The sequence below is a fragment of the Pseudorca crassidens genome, chromosome 11, assembly GCF_039906515.1.
Source record: "Pseudorca crassidens isolate mPseCra1 chromosome 11, mPseCra1.hap1, whole genome shotgun sequence".
Taxonomy (NCBI): domain Eukaryota; kingdom Metazoa; phylum Chordata; class Mammalia; order Artiodactyla; family Delphinidae; genus Pseudorca; species Pseudorca crassidens.
In genome coordinates this window covers 41858607-41873499 of record NC_090306.1, presented here as the reverse complement: position 1 = coordinate 41873499, position 14893 = coordinate 41858607, and the positions used below count along the sequence as shown (strand labels likewise).

Sequence of the window (14893 nt, the reverse complement as noted above, 5' to 3'; positions counted from 1 at the left end):
GCACTGTTACACTGGCCTCTAGGGGCCTCCAGTCCCTGTGGGAAGACAGGAAACACGGAATGAAAGGTCAAAGGGTGCTTTATATTATAAAGTTTATAATGTCACACGTTACCAAGAGCCAGTGTTGACCTGAGTGCGGGGAGATGGGCAGGGTGGAGTGAGCAGCTCTGCACAGGCACTGAGAAACTTAAATTGTGGAGAAAGAGGGAGAGCAAGCAGGTGATGTCCGTATTGGGGGAGTTGCTTAAGAAAGGCCATTCTAGAAGAGGGACTTTGCTCAGGGTCCCTTATATCTTTCACTCTGAGGGTTCCTATACTCCATTTGGAGAAAGAGAACCCTGGAAGTAGGTCTCCATATACTTTTCTAGAGTGTTCTCGATGAGAGCTAATTCTGTGGGAGCCCTGGGCTGGGGTTCCTGGCATCTGTGTGCCCAGAGCCCGGGGCCTTGAAGGACACCAAAATAGACCCCCGAGTTGGGTGAGGGTTGGAGGGAGGTAGCTGTGAGGGGCCAGCGGGGGCAGAGGACGAGAATGGATCTGGTGGCCCAGGACCTCAGAGGGAGTCCGTCGCCCTGGTCAGCTCTCAGGTGACGAGTGGTGAGGTGTGGCCAACTCAGTCCTAAGTGGGTGGCAGCTAAGTGCTGAGTGTTTCCAGTGTTTCCCTGAGGCTTAGTGACCCGCCCCTTCCCGAGGCCCTGCCCACCGCACCCCCCGAAACACACACAGACACACCCACACGCCCACTCCTCTTTCATTCCCTCGGGTGCCTTCCTGCCTCTCGCCAGTGAAGCGCCCTGGGTGGCTGAGTCCTTAGGCTGTACCAGGGACATGGGTGGCCAGCCAAGGTCAAGGAAGTCAGAGGCATCTGCTCATCCTGCTGGGAGAGTGGGTGTCTAGGAGTCCTGAGAGCAGGGTGCCCCCAGTAGAGTTGGTGGGAGAGGGCTGGCGGGGCCATTGGCCTCTGCCCCTGGCAGCCCTGCACAGCGTGGTGAGCCCCCCTTCTGCCCACACAGGATAGTCGTGATGCCCATCGCCCGGGAGTTCTCTCCGGACCTGGTCCTGGTGTCAGCTGGGTTTGATGCTGCCGAGGGTCACCCACCCCCACTGGGCGGCTACCATGTTTCCGCCAAATGTAAGGAGGGCCCAACCCAGGGGGCAGGTGTAGGGAGTGAAGGCTAGGCCGGGAGGGGCGGCACAGCCCAAGGCTAGGGGGAGGTGGCAGTGGCTGGCCCAGGGCCCCAGCCCAGACCAGGTCAGTTCCCTGTGGGAGACCTAAGTCACACCCAGGGGGCTTAAGTCCCGTAGACCTGGAAGCTCAGTCACAGGACTCCTCCCACCCCAGCTGTGTCCTTCCCAGGCTGGGCTGGCAGCTTCTCCTGGGGGCAGTGGGGAGGAGCAGTGTTCTCAGAACAGAGGGAGCCCACTCAGCCCCCTGGGCCATGGGGCCTGGAGGACAGAGAGGAATATGGTGTGTCTTAGCGAAAAAGACATGGGCTGGGGTCCATGCCCTGGGTTCCGGTCCTAGCCCTGCCACTTACTAGCTGCCCTTAACCTCTCTGAGCCTTCAGTGAGGCATACTAATAGGATTTACAGGGGATTCCATGTGAAAGCACTTGGGAAGGTAGAGATTTCTGCATGAGTCACTCTTTCTAAGGGAGGAGTCAAGCAGGGAGTTACCAGAGGTAGAGAGGGCCCCCCTCTCCTCCACCGCTGCCCCCCAACCCTCCTCGCGCAACCGTCTAGGTTTTGGGTACATGACGCAGCAGCTGATGAGCCTGGCGGGAGGTGCGGTGGTGCTGGCCTTGGAGGGTGGCCACGATCTCACAGCCATCTGTGACGCCTCTGAGGCCTGTGTGGCTGCTCTTCTAGGCAACAAGGTGAGGGCCCTGCCCCTGATCCGTGCGTCGGTGGGGCAGGGCGTCCGGCTCTCCCAGGAGTGCCCCAGGGAGCAGGTAGACAGGGCGCCTCCCTGAGGGCATGCAGATGGGCGGGGTGGGGGTGGCCAGGCCTGGGATGAGGGGAGCGGCGTGGATGCCTCTTCCCCAGGTCAGGCGTAGGGCCAGCGTCCCCTGCCCTAGGTAGAGCCGGGAGCACGTGCCTATTTGCGCTTGGAAAGCGGGGGCCCGGGGGTGGGAGAGAGCTGGGCCTGGGGGTCCCTGAGAGATGGGTGACTGATGTACTCTTTGCTTCTGTAGGTGGATCCCCTCTCAGAAGAAGGCTGGAAACAGAAACCCAACCTCAATGCCATCCGCTCTCTGGAAGCTGTGATCCGGGTGCACAGTGAGTATGGACAGAGGACACCGCTGACCCCAGACTCGGGAGAAACCTGGGGCTCTGCTGCCCCCAGTGACCAGGGCCCCAGGTCTTCCAGCACCAGCCAGGCCAGGGGTGCTGCTGCTCTGGAGTAGGCTTCCTATAAAGTACCCCACGATAATGGGAAGCAGCCCCCCCCCCCCCCCCACCATGAGTGGATACCCTCGGAGCCCTCCAGATGGACCCAGTGGGGACCAGGCAGGACCGGCCTCCCATCCCCAGCTGCTGCCCTAGGCCAGGGCCCTGCCCACAGCAACACTCGGGCCTTGTTCGTGGAAGTGCTGGTTCCCACCCTAACCCTCAAACCTGGCCGCAGGGTCTTCGGAGCTCTGGGTGTTTTCGGGGCTGAGTCTTAGATTAACCCCACATTTGGAAAGCACTTTAAATTTTCAGCTTCAGCTCAGCATCTGTGGAGCCCTTTATGTAAAGACCCGTGATCTATGCCAGGGATACAAAAATGAACAAACTAGATTTCCCACGTCCGGGCTCAGTAGGGCTGTTGTACATGACAGTGCAGCTGCAGGTACTCGGTGTGGAGCCCTCCCACTGGGCCAGGCTCCGGGCCGGGCGTGTTCCGTGGACATTATTTCTCGCCACAGCAGGCAGGACGGTCGTGTCCATGGCCTAGATGGGGCGGTGGGAGTCCAGGGTGGTAAGTGGCGTGCTAACAGCCAGACAGAGTGGCTGCGGTGTTGGTCACCTCTCCCGGCACTGTGTCCTCTGGCCTCCCGTGCCTGTGCTGCGCTGAGCGTTGCCAGGGGCTACATGTGAGGGGGACCCTGGGCTCCGTGAGGTCGCCATGACACAGACCCCATCTAGGGGAAGGGAGGCCCTAATGGGGCACTTAGGAACCCCACACCCATGGGAATGGGTTAGCGGTGGCCTTTCAGCCAGAGGCGTGCGGCACTGGCTTGGACCTCTGCGAGGGCCCCTCACTGCCACGCTGAATCCGCACTGCTCACCCTGTCAGGGCTTCGGGGGCCGAGTCAGGGAGGGTGTTGCACTGAGGGTGGAGGCAGGTGAGAGCTGACCCCACACCGAGGACGCGTCCGCTACTCCTGGGCCTGAGATGTGCAGCCTCAGGACCAGTCTAGGATGCGTGGTGGGCAGGTGGAGGGCCTCGTGCCCCCAGCCCTTTCTGACTCGGCTTCTTACCCAGGTGAATACTGGGGCTGCATGCAGCGCCTGGCCTCCTGTCCAGACTCCTGGGTGCCCAGGGTGCCAGGGGCCGATGCAGAAGTGGAGGCAGTAACTGCACTGGCATCCCTCTCCGTGGGCATCCTGACTGAAGAGCGGTAATGCCAGACCCCTGGCTCACAGCCCCTCCAGCCCCTCAGACCCTCCCAACCTGCAGAGCCCAGGCTCCAGCCCAGCCACCACGGCCTTCTCGGGCTTCCTGGGAAGCTGGGCTCAGGCCTTTCCCCTGGCTCTTCAGCAGCACCCCCGCCTTTCCCTCCCCCAGGACCTCAGAGCAGCTGGTGGAGGAGGAAGAACCCATGAATCTTTAGGCTACAGGACGGCTCTGCCCCCTGCCGCGCCCCGCCCCGCCCTGCCCTTCGGACCTGGTTCTCTTCCAACCTCTGGCAACAGTACCCGTTCCCGGGGTCTTCAGAGATCCTTCGGGCAGGTAGTCGGGGCCAGAGAACAGCCTCTTGACAGTCACCCCAAGGAGCCTGGGAAGGCCCCTGGGTCTAGCATAGGGACCAAAGAAGACCCTGACAGGAGGCCGGCTGCGTAGCCAGCCGGGCCCCAGTAGGGCTCTCCCCGAAGCACAGTCTACCCCTCTGGGGTCTGGGCCCCTAGCTGGGCCCCCGATCCTCAGGCCTGCACAGAGGAGGACTGGCACAGCCGGGCCCGCTCACAACCACTATTCCTGGTTCTGTAGACCCCCGACTTTGCACACAGCCCCAGGCTCCACACAGAAATGTGAACTCGGCCTCCGCCAGAGTGGCCCTTCCTAGGCTCTGGGGGAGGGAGGATGGGTAGCAGGGGCAAAGGGGTCCCATGCCCCTGCGTGCAGGGGGAGTCCCTCCTCTCCTGCTTCCTCAGATGACTCTGGAAGCTTCCTCCCCACCACTGGGCAGTGAGACAGACCTCCCTCTGAGAGCAGTCATCGGCAGGCCTCCCATCTGGTCCCTGCCCCTGCCAGAGGCCACCTGCGTCAGCCATCTCAGGGCTCTGGTGCAGCAGACAGGTGCTCCTGGAGTTCTTTGCTTCCTGATCCAATGGTGCCAAACCCTTCATCTCCCCTCAGAAGCACAGCATGACCCCCAGGGACCCCTCAGTAGTCACCACCCCCCTCCGTGAGCCTTCTCTTTCTGGGGTCTCCCCCACCCCAGCTGACTCCTGCCCTACATAGGACTAGCTTGGCTGACGGGAAAGGGGGTGGGAGAGTGAATGGAAGACGTGGGGGAGGGGAGGCTGCCCTGGCAAAGACTTCGAGGCTTCTGGGGTCCAGGCCTGGGGCCAAGAAGGAAAGTATTTGTGTGTGTGTGTGTGTGGGTGTGTGTGTGTGTGTGTGTGAGAGAGAGAGAGAGAGAGAGAGAGACAGAGACGGTAAGAGGAGGGTTTGTATGTGTGTGCACATGAGTGTGTCTTCCCGAGGACCACCATGCCCTGTGTATGTATGCATGTTTTTGTAAAAAAGAAAAAAAAAATGGAAAAAAAATCTGAACAATAAATGTTTTATTTGCTTTAAAGGTTCATGTGAAAGGGCCTCCGGGGGTTGAGGGGTGGGCAGCGGGCCTACAGCTACACAGCACAGCCTGTGCCTGATTCACTGTGGAAGAGAAGGGACAGGTTGGGCCGTGGGGCAGCCCTCCTCCAGCGCCTTGGCCTTCTGTGGCCGCTGCCTTGCGGGAAGAATCTATTCTGAACACACCCTGGCTGCCCCCGCCTGCCCCACCTCTGGGTAGTGAAGAGGCGGCAGCTCTGGGCTGAGTCCGTAGACAGAGGGCCCGTAAGGGCGTGGGGAACATGGATGCCTGCAGACCCGGCTCGCTAAGGCTCCCCTAAAGAGTCCTGAATCAGACCTACCTGGGTTCAAGTCCCAGCTGGGAGCTCAGGTAAGTCACGTCACCTCCTGGGGCCTCTGTTTATCAGTTAAAGGTTCCCGAAATAGACACTGTTCGGTTCCTTCCTGCTCTAATGTACCATGACTTCTTCAGCATCTGCTGAGCCTAGAAGGGAAGAACGGGCGAGACAGCAGGCCTGGGCGAGCTCATCCAGTGGCGCCTGTCTTTATGGTTCCGAGGCGGCCAGGCTTCTTCAGCCAGCAGAAGGAGCGGCCTCATCACCTCCGACCTGGGCCCAAGCCCTCACAGCCTGGAGAATACGAGGGGAAGCATGTTCATCCCCTTCCCATCTGTCCTGGCCTCTTGGGGCGATAGGCACTCAATCCCACAGACGTTGCTGAGACTGTGCCCCGGGGCATCCTCGCCCTGGCTGGGGGGTTTGCTGAGGGGGCTGGAGGAAGAGAGCTGAACTGTGGGTTCCCCCATGCCAAGTGGGACCAGAGGGAGAGGGTCCCCTCTGAGCTAAGGAAATGGCTTGATGAGATGACTGGAGACCCCCATTCCCACCCACCGCTCCCACAGTCCACCCCATAAGAAAGCACCAGAGGCTAGCTGATACAAATGGCTGCTGTATTTCTGCTAAAGTGACAGTGACACAGATAAGGCAAAGAGCTGAGGGGCAGGACACATCAGGTGGGAAAGGGGTAGACCGTGCAAAATGACAACCTAAGACAAAAAGATGGATGGAGCCCTTCCCTTCCGAGTTAGGTGAGCCCTTGGGCCAGTGTATAGGCAGTAAAGCAGATTTTGTCCTTCAGAAGGGAGATTTTAAAAGAGAAAAGCTCTGGGTGAAGGGCAGGGGCAGGAGTGGGGGAGGCATCTCGGGGCCAGGGGCAATCTGGGTGCCATGGGGGGCAGGCATGAGAAGGCCAAATGGAAATGCTGGGCTGGAGGTGCCTGGCACAGGTTTGAGGGTTCCTTCTAGCCCACCCCGTGCTGCCCCCTTCCCCAAAGCCCTTCGGGGGGCAGAAGCACCTTCCCCAAGACCCTTAGTCTGGCCTCATTTGGGGCGTCCTGCTCTGGGGTGTGTGGGGAAGGGGAGGACGGCTCTAGCATACTCATACTCATACTCATGGGAACCACCTCTGCGAGGAACAGGGTGGGTGGAGAGAGGGACACTGAACTCCCCTCGGGTCCCCAGGCCTTGGGAAAAGAGAAGCAAGTGTTACCATCCCTGGGACCAATGAGTTCAGCTACCTGACTCTTGGGGGACAACAAGATGCGGGTGCTGGGGTAAGGGGCTGAGAAGTCTCTACTAGAGATCCCTTACCTGACCTCACCTCCCCAGGGTCCCGTCCCACCTGAGGGAGAGTGTCTAGGGCAGCAGGGAGCCCTGCCCCCAGGCACAGATCAAGGCCCCACTGCCCTACCCCTTGCCTGTTGCCCTGGCCCTACTTAGAAAGATTGCCCACTGAGTGCTAAGAAAATAGATGCACTTGAAAAGGTCTAAAGCTGCCCTCCAGTCACGCTGATGAGCAACATGGCAGGACCCCTTTCCACGGCACCCAGGGTTCCCCCCAAGGGGACAGGACAGCTCCCAGGGAGACCACCGTCCTCCTGCTGTATACTTTCTGCCCCGGTTCTGGGGTTCCCAGGGGGTGTACAGGCCCGCCTGATGTCTCAGAGGCTGAGTCCAGGTCCTGAGGACCACCAGGGTGCGGAGACCTCATCGCTCAGGTCAGAAATCGCTGAGGATGCTGATGTCGGCAAAGTCAGCCCGGTAGCGGTGGGCATAGAGGCTGAGCAGGAAGGCCCACTTGAAGGAGATGAAGCTCCACACGCAGGAGAGGTAGTAGCTGTTGGGGTCTGTGAGGCCTGCAGGGGAGAGGAACCCAACCGTGACTTGAGAGGACCTTGCCCTTGACCCTAGCCACCATGCCACAAGCCCCGGGCCATCCTTCCCCACAACCTCCAACAGAGGCTGAACTGAGCCAGTGGAGAGATCAGGTGTGATAGAGGTTTCAGAGCATTCAGAGTTTGCAGGCAGGGAGCAGTGGGGATGAGGGTTGGCTAAGCACAGGGCTGTATCATCCGCTCTGCTTCTGTGACACTGACCCTAGGCCACTGCCTTCCAATGTGCTTCAGCATCAGAGCGGGCAGGAAGAGCCTCTGGCTACTTGCAGACTGCAGCCACCAGGGGGCGCTCCCATACCCTCCGCTGGAGGCTAAAAAGGGCGGCTAACCACACACTCCTGGGTGCTGAATGCAGCACACACTTCCCACGCGTTTCATTGATCCCTTCCAACCCAGGGGCGGGGATAGGGGGCGTCCATTCTCCCCACTTTTACAACGAGAAAACTCGGGCACAGGGAGGTTAAGTGGTCTGTCCAGTCCCTTGGACGTAAGTGTTGAACCCAGGACAGGAATCCCGGGCCTCCGGAGTGCTCCACCCACCGGCCCTCCCACGCCCTCCCTTTGTGGAGGCCCTTACTCTGGTGTCCGGTGACGGCCAGCACAAGGAAGGTGCAGAAAGTGGCGACAGAGACGGCCGAGAAGAGGACGCCCACGAAGAAGAAGCCACGCAGCCCCTTGAGCCACGTCCTCCAGTAATCCTGCATGTACATCACGTGCGTCACCAGGACCCACAGCGCTAGCACACCTGCCGGGAGAGACGGCTCAGGCAGCGCCCCTCTCCTCACCTGCCGACCCCCCAGAGCCCTGCAGGTCCCCCAGGCCAGGCTCTTCGCATAATAACAGTAGTGTTGGCCTTTTCACTCTCCCGGTAAAGTGGAGTTTGCTGGAGGCCGCGTGGCCTGTGATACGAAGAGGATGTGAACGCAAAAGCAGCTAGGAGAATCTGGCTGCCTTTCACTAAGCCACACATTAACGAGATCTGCAAAAAATATAAAACCATGTCATTCTTCTCCCTCATTTTTTTGCTTTGGAAAACCTGAATACTTCTTACAAAAAAATGTTACTTATGTTAACACAATGTTATTATTATTATTATTATTTGCGGTACACGGGCCTCTCACTGTCGTGGCCTCTCCCGTTGCGGAGCACAGGCTCCGGACGCGCAGGCTCAGCGGCCATGGCTCACGGGCCCAGCCGCTCCGCGGCATGTGGGATCTTCCCGGACCGGGGCACAAACCCGCATCCCCTGCATCGGCAGGCGGACTCTCAACCACTGTGCCACCAGGGAAGCCCACAATGTTATTTTTAATATTACTTTAAAATGCTTAAAACTGTTCTCAGTTTTAATTTCTAATACAGTCCATATCGATAGATATAACCCACATAAACAAAATTTCCTTCGGGTCTCACCACTTTTTAAAGAGTGTAAAGGGGTCCTAAAGTCAGAAAGTTCGAGGACTGCTGCAGCCCAGCCTGCTTTCCGGGGACTCCCCACTACCCACCCTGGGGGCCACAGCTGTGAGAAGCATTCCTCCCGCCCTGATGCTTCTGCTCTCCCAGCCTTCAGAGGCCACCACCGTAACGTTGCAAGGCCTGTGGCTGAGCTCTTGGCAGTGGGGCTCTCCCCAAATTCCATGTATTGGTTTTATGGGATGGGGAGGCCCAGTGGTTAAAACCCCCAGGGCCACCCAGTACCCAAGTGGCCTTCTTCTTGCCCTTGGCCAGACTCCATTTTATTAATTTCCTTTTTAGGCCACACCACGAGGCATGCGGATTCTAAGTTCCCTGACCAGGGATCAACCCGTGCTCCCTGAAGTGGAAGTGCAGAGTCTTAACCACTGGACCGCCAGGGAAGTCCCCTAGCCAGACTCCATTTTACTAAGTCGTTTGCTGAAAGGGCAGGCCAGATGCCCCCAGCCGGTCCTGGGCCTGCCCTCTGGGCCCGACTGGGCAGCTCCCCTACGATGCCAGCTGCCGCTCAGACAATACAATGAATGCCCTCTGTGCCGGGCTGTGCCTGCCGCCGCAGCCCAGAGAGTGGAGCAAATAGCAGTTCCATTGGCAAGGGTCCAGGGCAGGGCCGCAGGGTCCTGACAAGGGACGAATGAGGGACAAGGCAGAGCCAGCTGCAAGCTGTCCACCTGTGTGTAGACCGCTGGATCCTAGGAGTCAGGAGGCCCTTCAAAAAGTGAGCCGCACACGCTGCACGCAGAGGAGCACGGGAAGGCTGGGGAAAGTGGTCAGCTCTGGCAAGGGAGAGAAGGAAGAGAAGGTGACAGGGAGATCGGGGTGGGAGAGTGCTTTGACTGAATCTATGACGTTTTAATTTTTTAGGCTGAATGGTAAGAATGAGGGAGTTCACTAAATTGCCTATCCTTTTTTACTTGCCTGCAATATTTCATAATGTTTTTTTAAGTTGGGGGAAAATCAAAAGGCAGGGGGGAATGTCATCACAGATCTCTGCTCTGATTACCGGCTCAGAAGCTGTCACAATTCAGGCAGCCTGGCAAGGGCCAGAAAACCACGAGACTGCCAACCAGGAGACCTGGGCCTGGCACCGATGTGCTGTTCGTGACTCTCAGAGCCTCGGCGCTTCCACATCTGCAAGTGGGGGAGCCCAAAGGTCCCGCCAGCCTGGAAACGGTGACCCAGGACTCCCTGCTAGTGAGGACTCAGCTCTGCCAACACCTGCCGCTTCCCTTCCCACGCTGTTTGACCCACGCTCTCCCAGCTCTGCCCTTGCCCCCCCTCAGCCTTCCTCAGGGGTTGGGGGCCTGGAACATGGGTCCCTCCAGCCCTGGGATCAGGGTGAGGCAAGACAAGCTTGTCTCTGTCCCTGCCTAGGCAGGAAGTGGGAGCAGGCCAGAGGTGGACAGAGTAACAATCCCCCGGCTACAGCTTAACATCTTCCGTGATCCGGATGGACGGTGTGATAGCCACCTTTTCCAGAAGTGTTTCCCAGTCCTCTCACACAGGTCCTAAGTGTTCACTGGGGGAGCTGTTTGGTTTCTTAAAGGGCCCGCGGAAGGAAGCGTATCGTCACTGAGCACATCCAAGGAACCGTCAGATGGGTACCTTTGTGACCGCTCCACTTGCCCTCTATCTGCTCACTATGCCACGGAGGGGCTGAGATAGATGGCTCTCAGATGCTTTACCACTCAAAGATTCTAGAAGCCAGCTTAGGGGAAAAATAAGGTCAGAGCAATTCCCCCGTGACTCAGCAATTTCTAGGTTAGGAAGTGTTGAAATAGGGGCCTGTGGGATGCCCTCTCTTAGTCCACTGGCCACGCTCCAGTGGTGCCCCCAGGACACCCCCCCACACACACACATCCATGTACCAAAAAGGGCTGAGCAGAAGAGGAAGATGGCCATTTTGGGTGTGCCAGGCCCCAGCTCTCTGTTAATAAGCAGACGCATCCTGCCCCACCTCTCACTTGCCCTGCACACAGCCCTGGCCTCCAGATAAACACAGGCCACATCTGGAAGCAGGCCCCTCCCCACCGGCCCTGGCTCCCGCCTCTGTCCTTAGAAGGGGGATCTCCCCCAACTCCATCCAGGGGGTCAGTGAAGGAGCACAAGCCCCCCCCGCCCCCCCGCCGGTCCCTCCCACACCTCAGCCCTGCTCACTTCCCTGGGACACTCTGGACTCCAGGAAGCCTGGTCTGCATAACTCAGGGCAGAATGGACGGTTTCCCAGGCCCACCTGGATGCATGTCCACACCAGACCTCACCCCTCGCTCCACCCCACCTGCTTCAAGGAGCAGGGCTCTGCTCGGTGGCTCGGGGCTCAGAGCTGACAGGCCCAGGACAAGGAAGGCACACAGGTGGTCAGTGAAAGTACCCCCAGCGGCTGGGTTGGAGGTGAGGGGCCAGGAGCCCAGGGGAGCTCACAGGGAAACAGACAAGTGGGCCACTGGACCCAGGCCCTACTCTCTGCCTCCACCCCTCCCCTCCACCCCTGTCCTTTCTCAGCTCATGGGGAAGAACACAGAGCTGGTTAGACTCCTGGGCAACTTTTCTATTCTTATTCTCTTTCCTCGGTCTACTAGACCTAGAGCAAGTCTTTTTCCCAAGTGTTCCCACAGCAAAACTATTTCTTCCGCCTCTCCTCCAAGCCAGTTCTTCCCAGACGCACACCAGGATGGGAGAGACTGGGTCTCTACCCACGAACGTTTCTCCCAGGTCCCCAGGAAATCAACAGCCCCCAGCAGCCCCACCTGGCACACAGGGGAAGGAGCACGCTGGGGCTGCCCTCTGGTGACTCAGCAGTTTCTGGAAAATGCCAAGTCAGAAGCGGGGTACGCACCAATCTGCTGACGCTTCATCCCCAAAAGAGGAAGAGGCTGACTGGCTGCAGACCCTCTCAGCACCCATTCAGGGCGCAGAGGGTGTGTGGCCCTGGCAGCCCTCCCCCACCTGCCACACTGCCACCACCACCACCGTCACCAGGCGGCTTTGGTTCTGCGATGGCTGTCGGGGAGCTGCCAGGACCCTGCTCTAGCTGGTCGCTGCCCTAGCACCTCTTGCTGTGGGCGGCTCCACAGCTGGCCTGCCTCAGAGGCCAAGGGAAATCTGCAGGGAGGAAGAGAGGGCAGGGCTCAGGTCAGAGGGAAACCCTGGGACTCCCTGGAGCTGCCCCCCGACGGGCAGCTGAAAGATGGATGATTCGGGGAGAGGACATACAGCTGTAGCATTCCAGACCTGAACGGGGTCTCACATAACACCCCTGTCAGCAGAATCTCCTTCCATTCCTTACGGATGAGGAAACTGAGGCCCAGGGGGCATCGATGTGCCCATGGTCACACAGCTCGGTGGGGCTCACTCCACCAGGCCAGACTCCGACACACCCAGCTCTGATCCCAGGGGCAGCCCTCCCTCCTCACCGCCCACCAGCGCCCTCATCTCAAGTCTCATCAGGGCAACCCCTGGGCCTCGCCTGGAGAGTCACACCGCCTTCCTGAGGGGAAAGCAGCAGGTCTACAGGAAATAGGAAAACACTGCAAAGCCCAGAGAATCATAAGGAACATGGTGGGCGGTGGGGTGCAGCGGGGAAGGGGGTCAGGCGTCTGCTGATAACTGAGCAGAGGTGGGCAGGCTAGCCCCCTGGGAGGAACCACAGGTGGGGCATCTAGGCAGGCATGAGGGCAGCCCAGCCAGGCAACCACGTGCCCTTCCTCGGAGAACCCAAGTGCTCTGCCTGGCATTGCTTAGGCCGTGGTTACCTACACCCCTCTTCCAGGGCAGAAGCCCCACCTCCCGTCCCTTCTTGACCCAGGTGTGGCACTCAGTGAGCTTTGGGGCCGTGAGCAAACCTCGTTATTTTTAGTTAGTCCATGTAGGGCTCCTGTGGCAGAGGAGTTTAATTATGGAGTCAGATCATCCTGTGCAGAACTATGAACCTTACACGTATTTTTTCCCAAAGTGCTTTCCCCACACATATAATTTCATGTAGCTGTGTAACCCTAGGTAAGCTATATAAATAGCTTATAAATAAATAGCTTATATATAAATAAATATATAAAAATATAAAAATATATATAAATAGCTTATATATAAATAGCTTATATATAAATAAAAAATAGCTTATATATAAATAAATATATAAAATATATATATATAAAAAATATATATAAATAAATAGCTTATAAATAGCTTACACTAAGCCTCAGTTTAAGCCTGACCTGTAAAATGGACCCAATAATAATGCCTACTTCCTAGGACTAACGTAAGGATTAAATGAGATGATGAAAGCAGTTTGCTTAACACAGTGTCTGACACATAGGAAGCATTAAAAAAAAAAAAAGTTAGCAAGTAGAAATGATATGCTTCGTCTTCACACCAATTCTACAACACAGAGAGGTTAACAACATGCCCAAAGGTGCACAGCGAGTACAGAGCACCGGTAAGCACCAGACCTCCCCCAGCGCACTGACGTTCTCAACTCCGGTACAAGCCTCCTCTGGCCTCCTTGAGGCACAGAAAGGGCGGTCGGAGCCGCCCTTGGCCCAGGAGCCACAGCAGAAGAGTGGCAAAGAGACACCAACATGGTGGGGAAAAAAGTCGTTTCCATCAGATCCCTAGCGCGGTCCTCCGGGGCTCCGCTGAGGACTCCGCTGGCGACTCCGTTGGCGGTGGACTCCACCCTGTTAGGAGGCACATGGGCTTCCCCGGGAACCCCCAGCCCTCCTTTCCACTTACTTCTTCTCTGCCCTCACCCAGTCCCCAGGGAAGGGGCGCGGATCCCCCAGCACAAGTGTGTGTGTGTGAAGACCGCCGGGTCTTCACACCTGGTTGCGCGAAGGAGGTGGCGAGAGCCGCGGGCGTGCAGGGAGGACGCTGTCACTGGGCCCAGGGTGGAGGGCGGACGGGCTAACCCGGGGGCGCCGGGGCTGGTGCAAATGACACATACGGGACGTCGGCGCCTCGGGCGGGCATTGAGTCCCTGAGGCCCCCCGAGGATGTCCAGGAGCCCGGGCCCGCGCGGGGCCTGCTCTGCCCACGGCCAGTTTTGGGTAAACACCCCACCCGCTCCCCCGGGAAGCGCCGCCCGCGAGGAGCCTGCGGAGCAGCCGCCGGCTCCTCCCCGCAGCCGCGCGCCCGCGTCCGCGCGGCCGGAGCCGGGACCCAGCGACCCCCGCGCGCCCCGCGGTACCTGCGAGCCCCCCCATGGCCGCGGTCCCCGGCTGTCTGTAGACCACCGTCCAGACGAGGAAGATGGAGAAGCCGGCCACGGAGCTGAGGCCGGAGTAGGCGGCGCGGAGGCCGAGCTGCAGGCGGGACGGGGCCATGGGGCTGCGGGCGCCGGGCGCAGAAGGCGAGCGTGGCCGGCGGTCACAGGTGCAGGGCCCAGAGCAGGAGCCGGGAGCCGGGAGCCGGGGGCCGAGCCGTAGCCGCCGGCCGCCCGCGCTCCGCCCCCGGCCCGCCCCCTGCACCGCCGGCACAGCGCCCTCCCCGGCCGGAGGCCGCCCGCGCCCGGAACCACAGTGGAGGGCGCGTCCTGGGCTTGGCCTTGAGTCCTCGGGCCCCTGATCATTCGGGGATGCCGCCTAAAAAGGCAGGTTCCGGGCTTCGTCCTCTGAGCTACAGGATATTTGGTCCCTGGCGGGACCCGGAAATGTACGGGTGTACAAGCCAGCTGCCGTGATTACTTTTAAAATTTATCACGTTCTCCTTTAAAATTTAAGATGTAAATTTCTCGTTAAAAATCAAGATATAAAAATTAAGGTAGATGAAAGTACACAGTGAGTATGATTCCTTCCGCCCCTATCTATCCATCAGTTCCCTCCTCAGGGATTAAGCGATTCTCAGAAGATTCTTGTCATGGAACATCTGCCCCATCTTCTAACGTCAAACACCTCACCCTCAAGGACAGCTCCCTTCTCCTTTCATCTCCGCAAGCCTCGTCCTCCCACCCCAAATCTACCAAACATCACTCCCATCAGAATCAGACAATTCTAGGGTAGAGGCTGGAATCTATAGCAGGTGTATACTGAGCTCCCTCCGTGGGCCCAGTGCCACGCTGGGAGCCGGCAGGGAAAATCAAAAAACACAACGCACGGAGCCCTCAAACACTTATAATCTAGTTGGGGAGGCCCGTCACATACTGGCACAAAATAAGTAGCCAACATACCTTGTATTTATTGCTTTTCACT

The 14893-nt window shown here is 58.6% G+C and overlaps 2 protein-coding genes across 9 annotated transcripts in view; one reads left to right on the top strand and one right to left on the bottom strand.

The window, feature by feature from the left end:
* The window catches only part of HDAC7 (histone deacetylase 7), a 35909-nt gene extending 30897 nt beyond the window's left edge, over positions 1-5012 (top strand). For all 8 annotated transcript variants that reach the window (XM_067696315.1, XM_067696316.1, XM_067696321.1 and 5 more), the window contains 5 exons: positions 1014-1132; positions 1744-1877; positions 2196-2280; positions 3473-3608; positions 3776-5012. In XM_067696315.1, the coding sequence (XP_067552416.1) occupies positions 1014-1132; positions 1744-1877; positions 2196-2280; positions 3473-3608; positions 3776-3821 (520 nt within the window). In that variant the 3' untranslated portion in view covers positions 3822-5012. The remainder of the gene's footprint in view (positions 1-1013; positions 1133-1743; positions 1878-2195; positions 2281-3472; positions 3609-3775) is intronic.
* Positions 5013-5940: 928 nt separating this feature from the next.
* SLC48A1 (solute carrier family 48 member 1) lies at positions 5941-14150 on the bottom strand. Its single transcript, XM_067696322.1, has 3 exons — positions 13894-14150; positions 7819-7986; positions 5941-7202 (listed from the first exon to the last, which is right to left on the bottom strand). The coding sequence occupies exons 1-3, from the start codon at positions 14027-14029 to the stop codon at positions 7066-7068; spliced, it is 441 nt and encodes a 146-aa protein (XP_067552423.1). The 5' UTR covers positions 14030-14150; the 3' UTR covers positions 5941-7065.
* Positions 14151-14893: the final 743 nt, after the last annotated feature.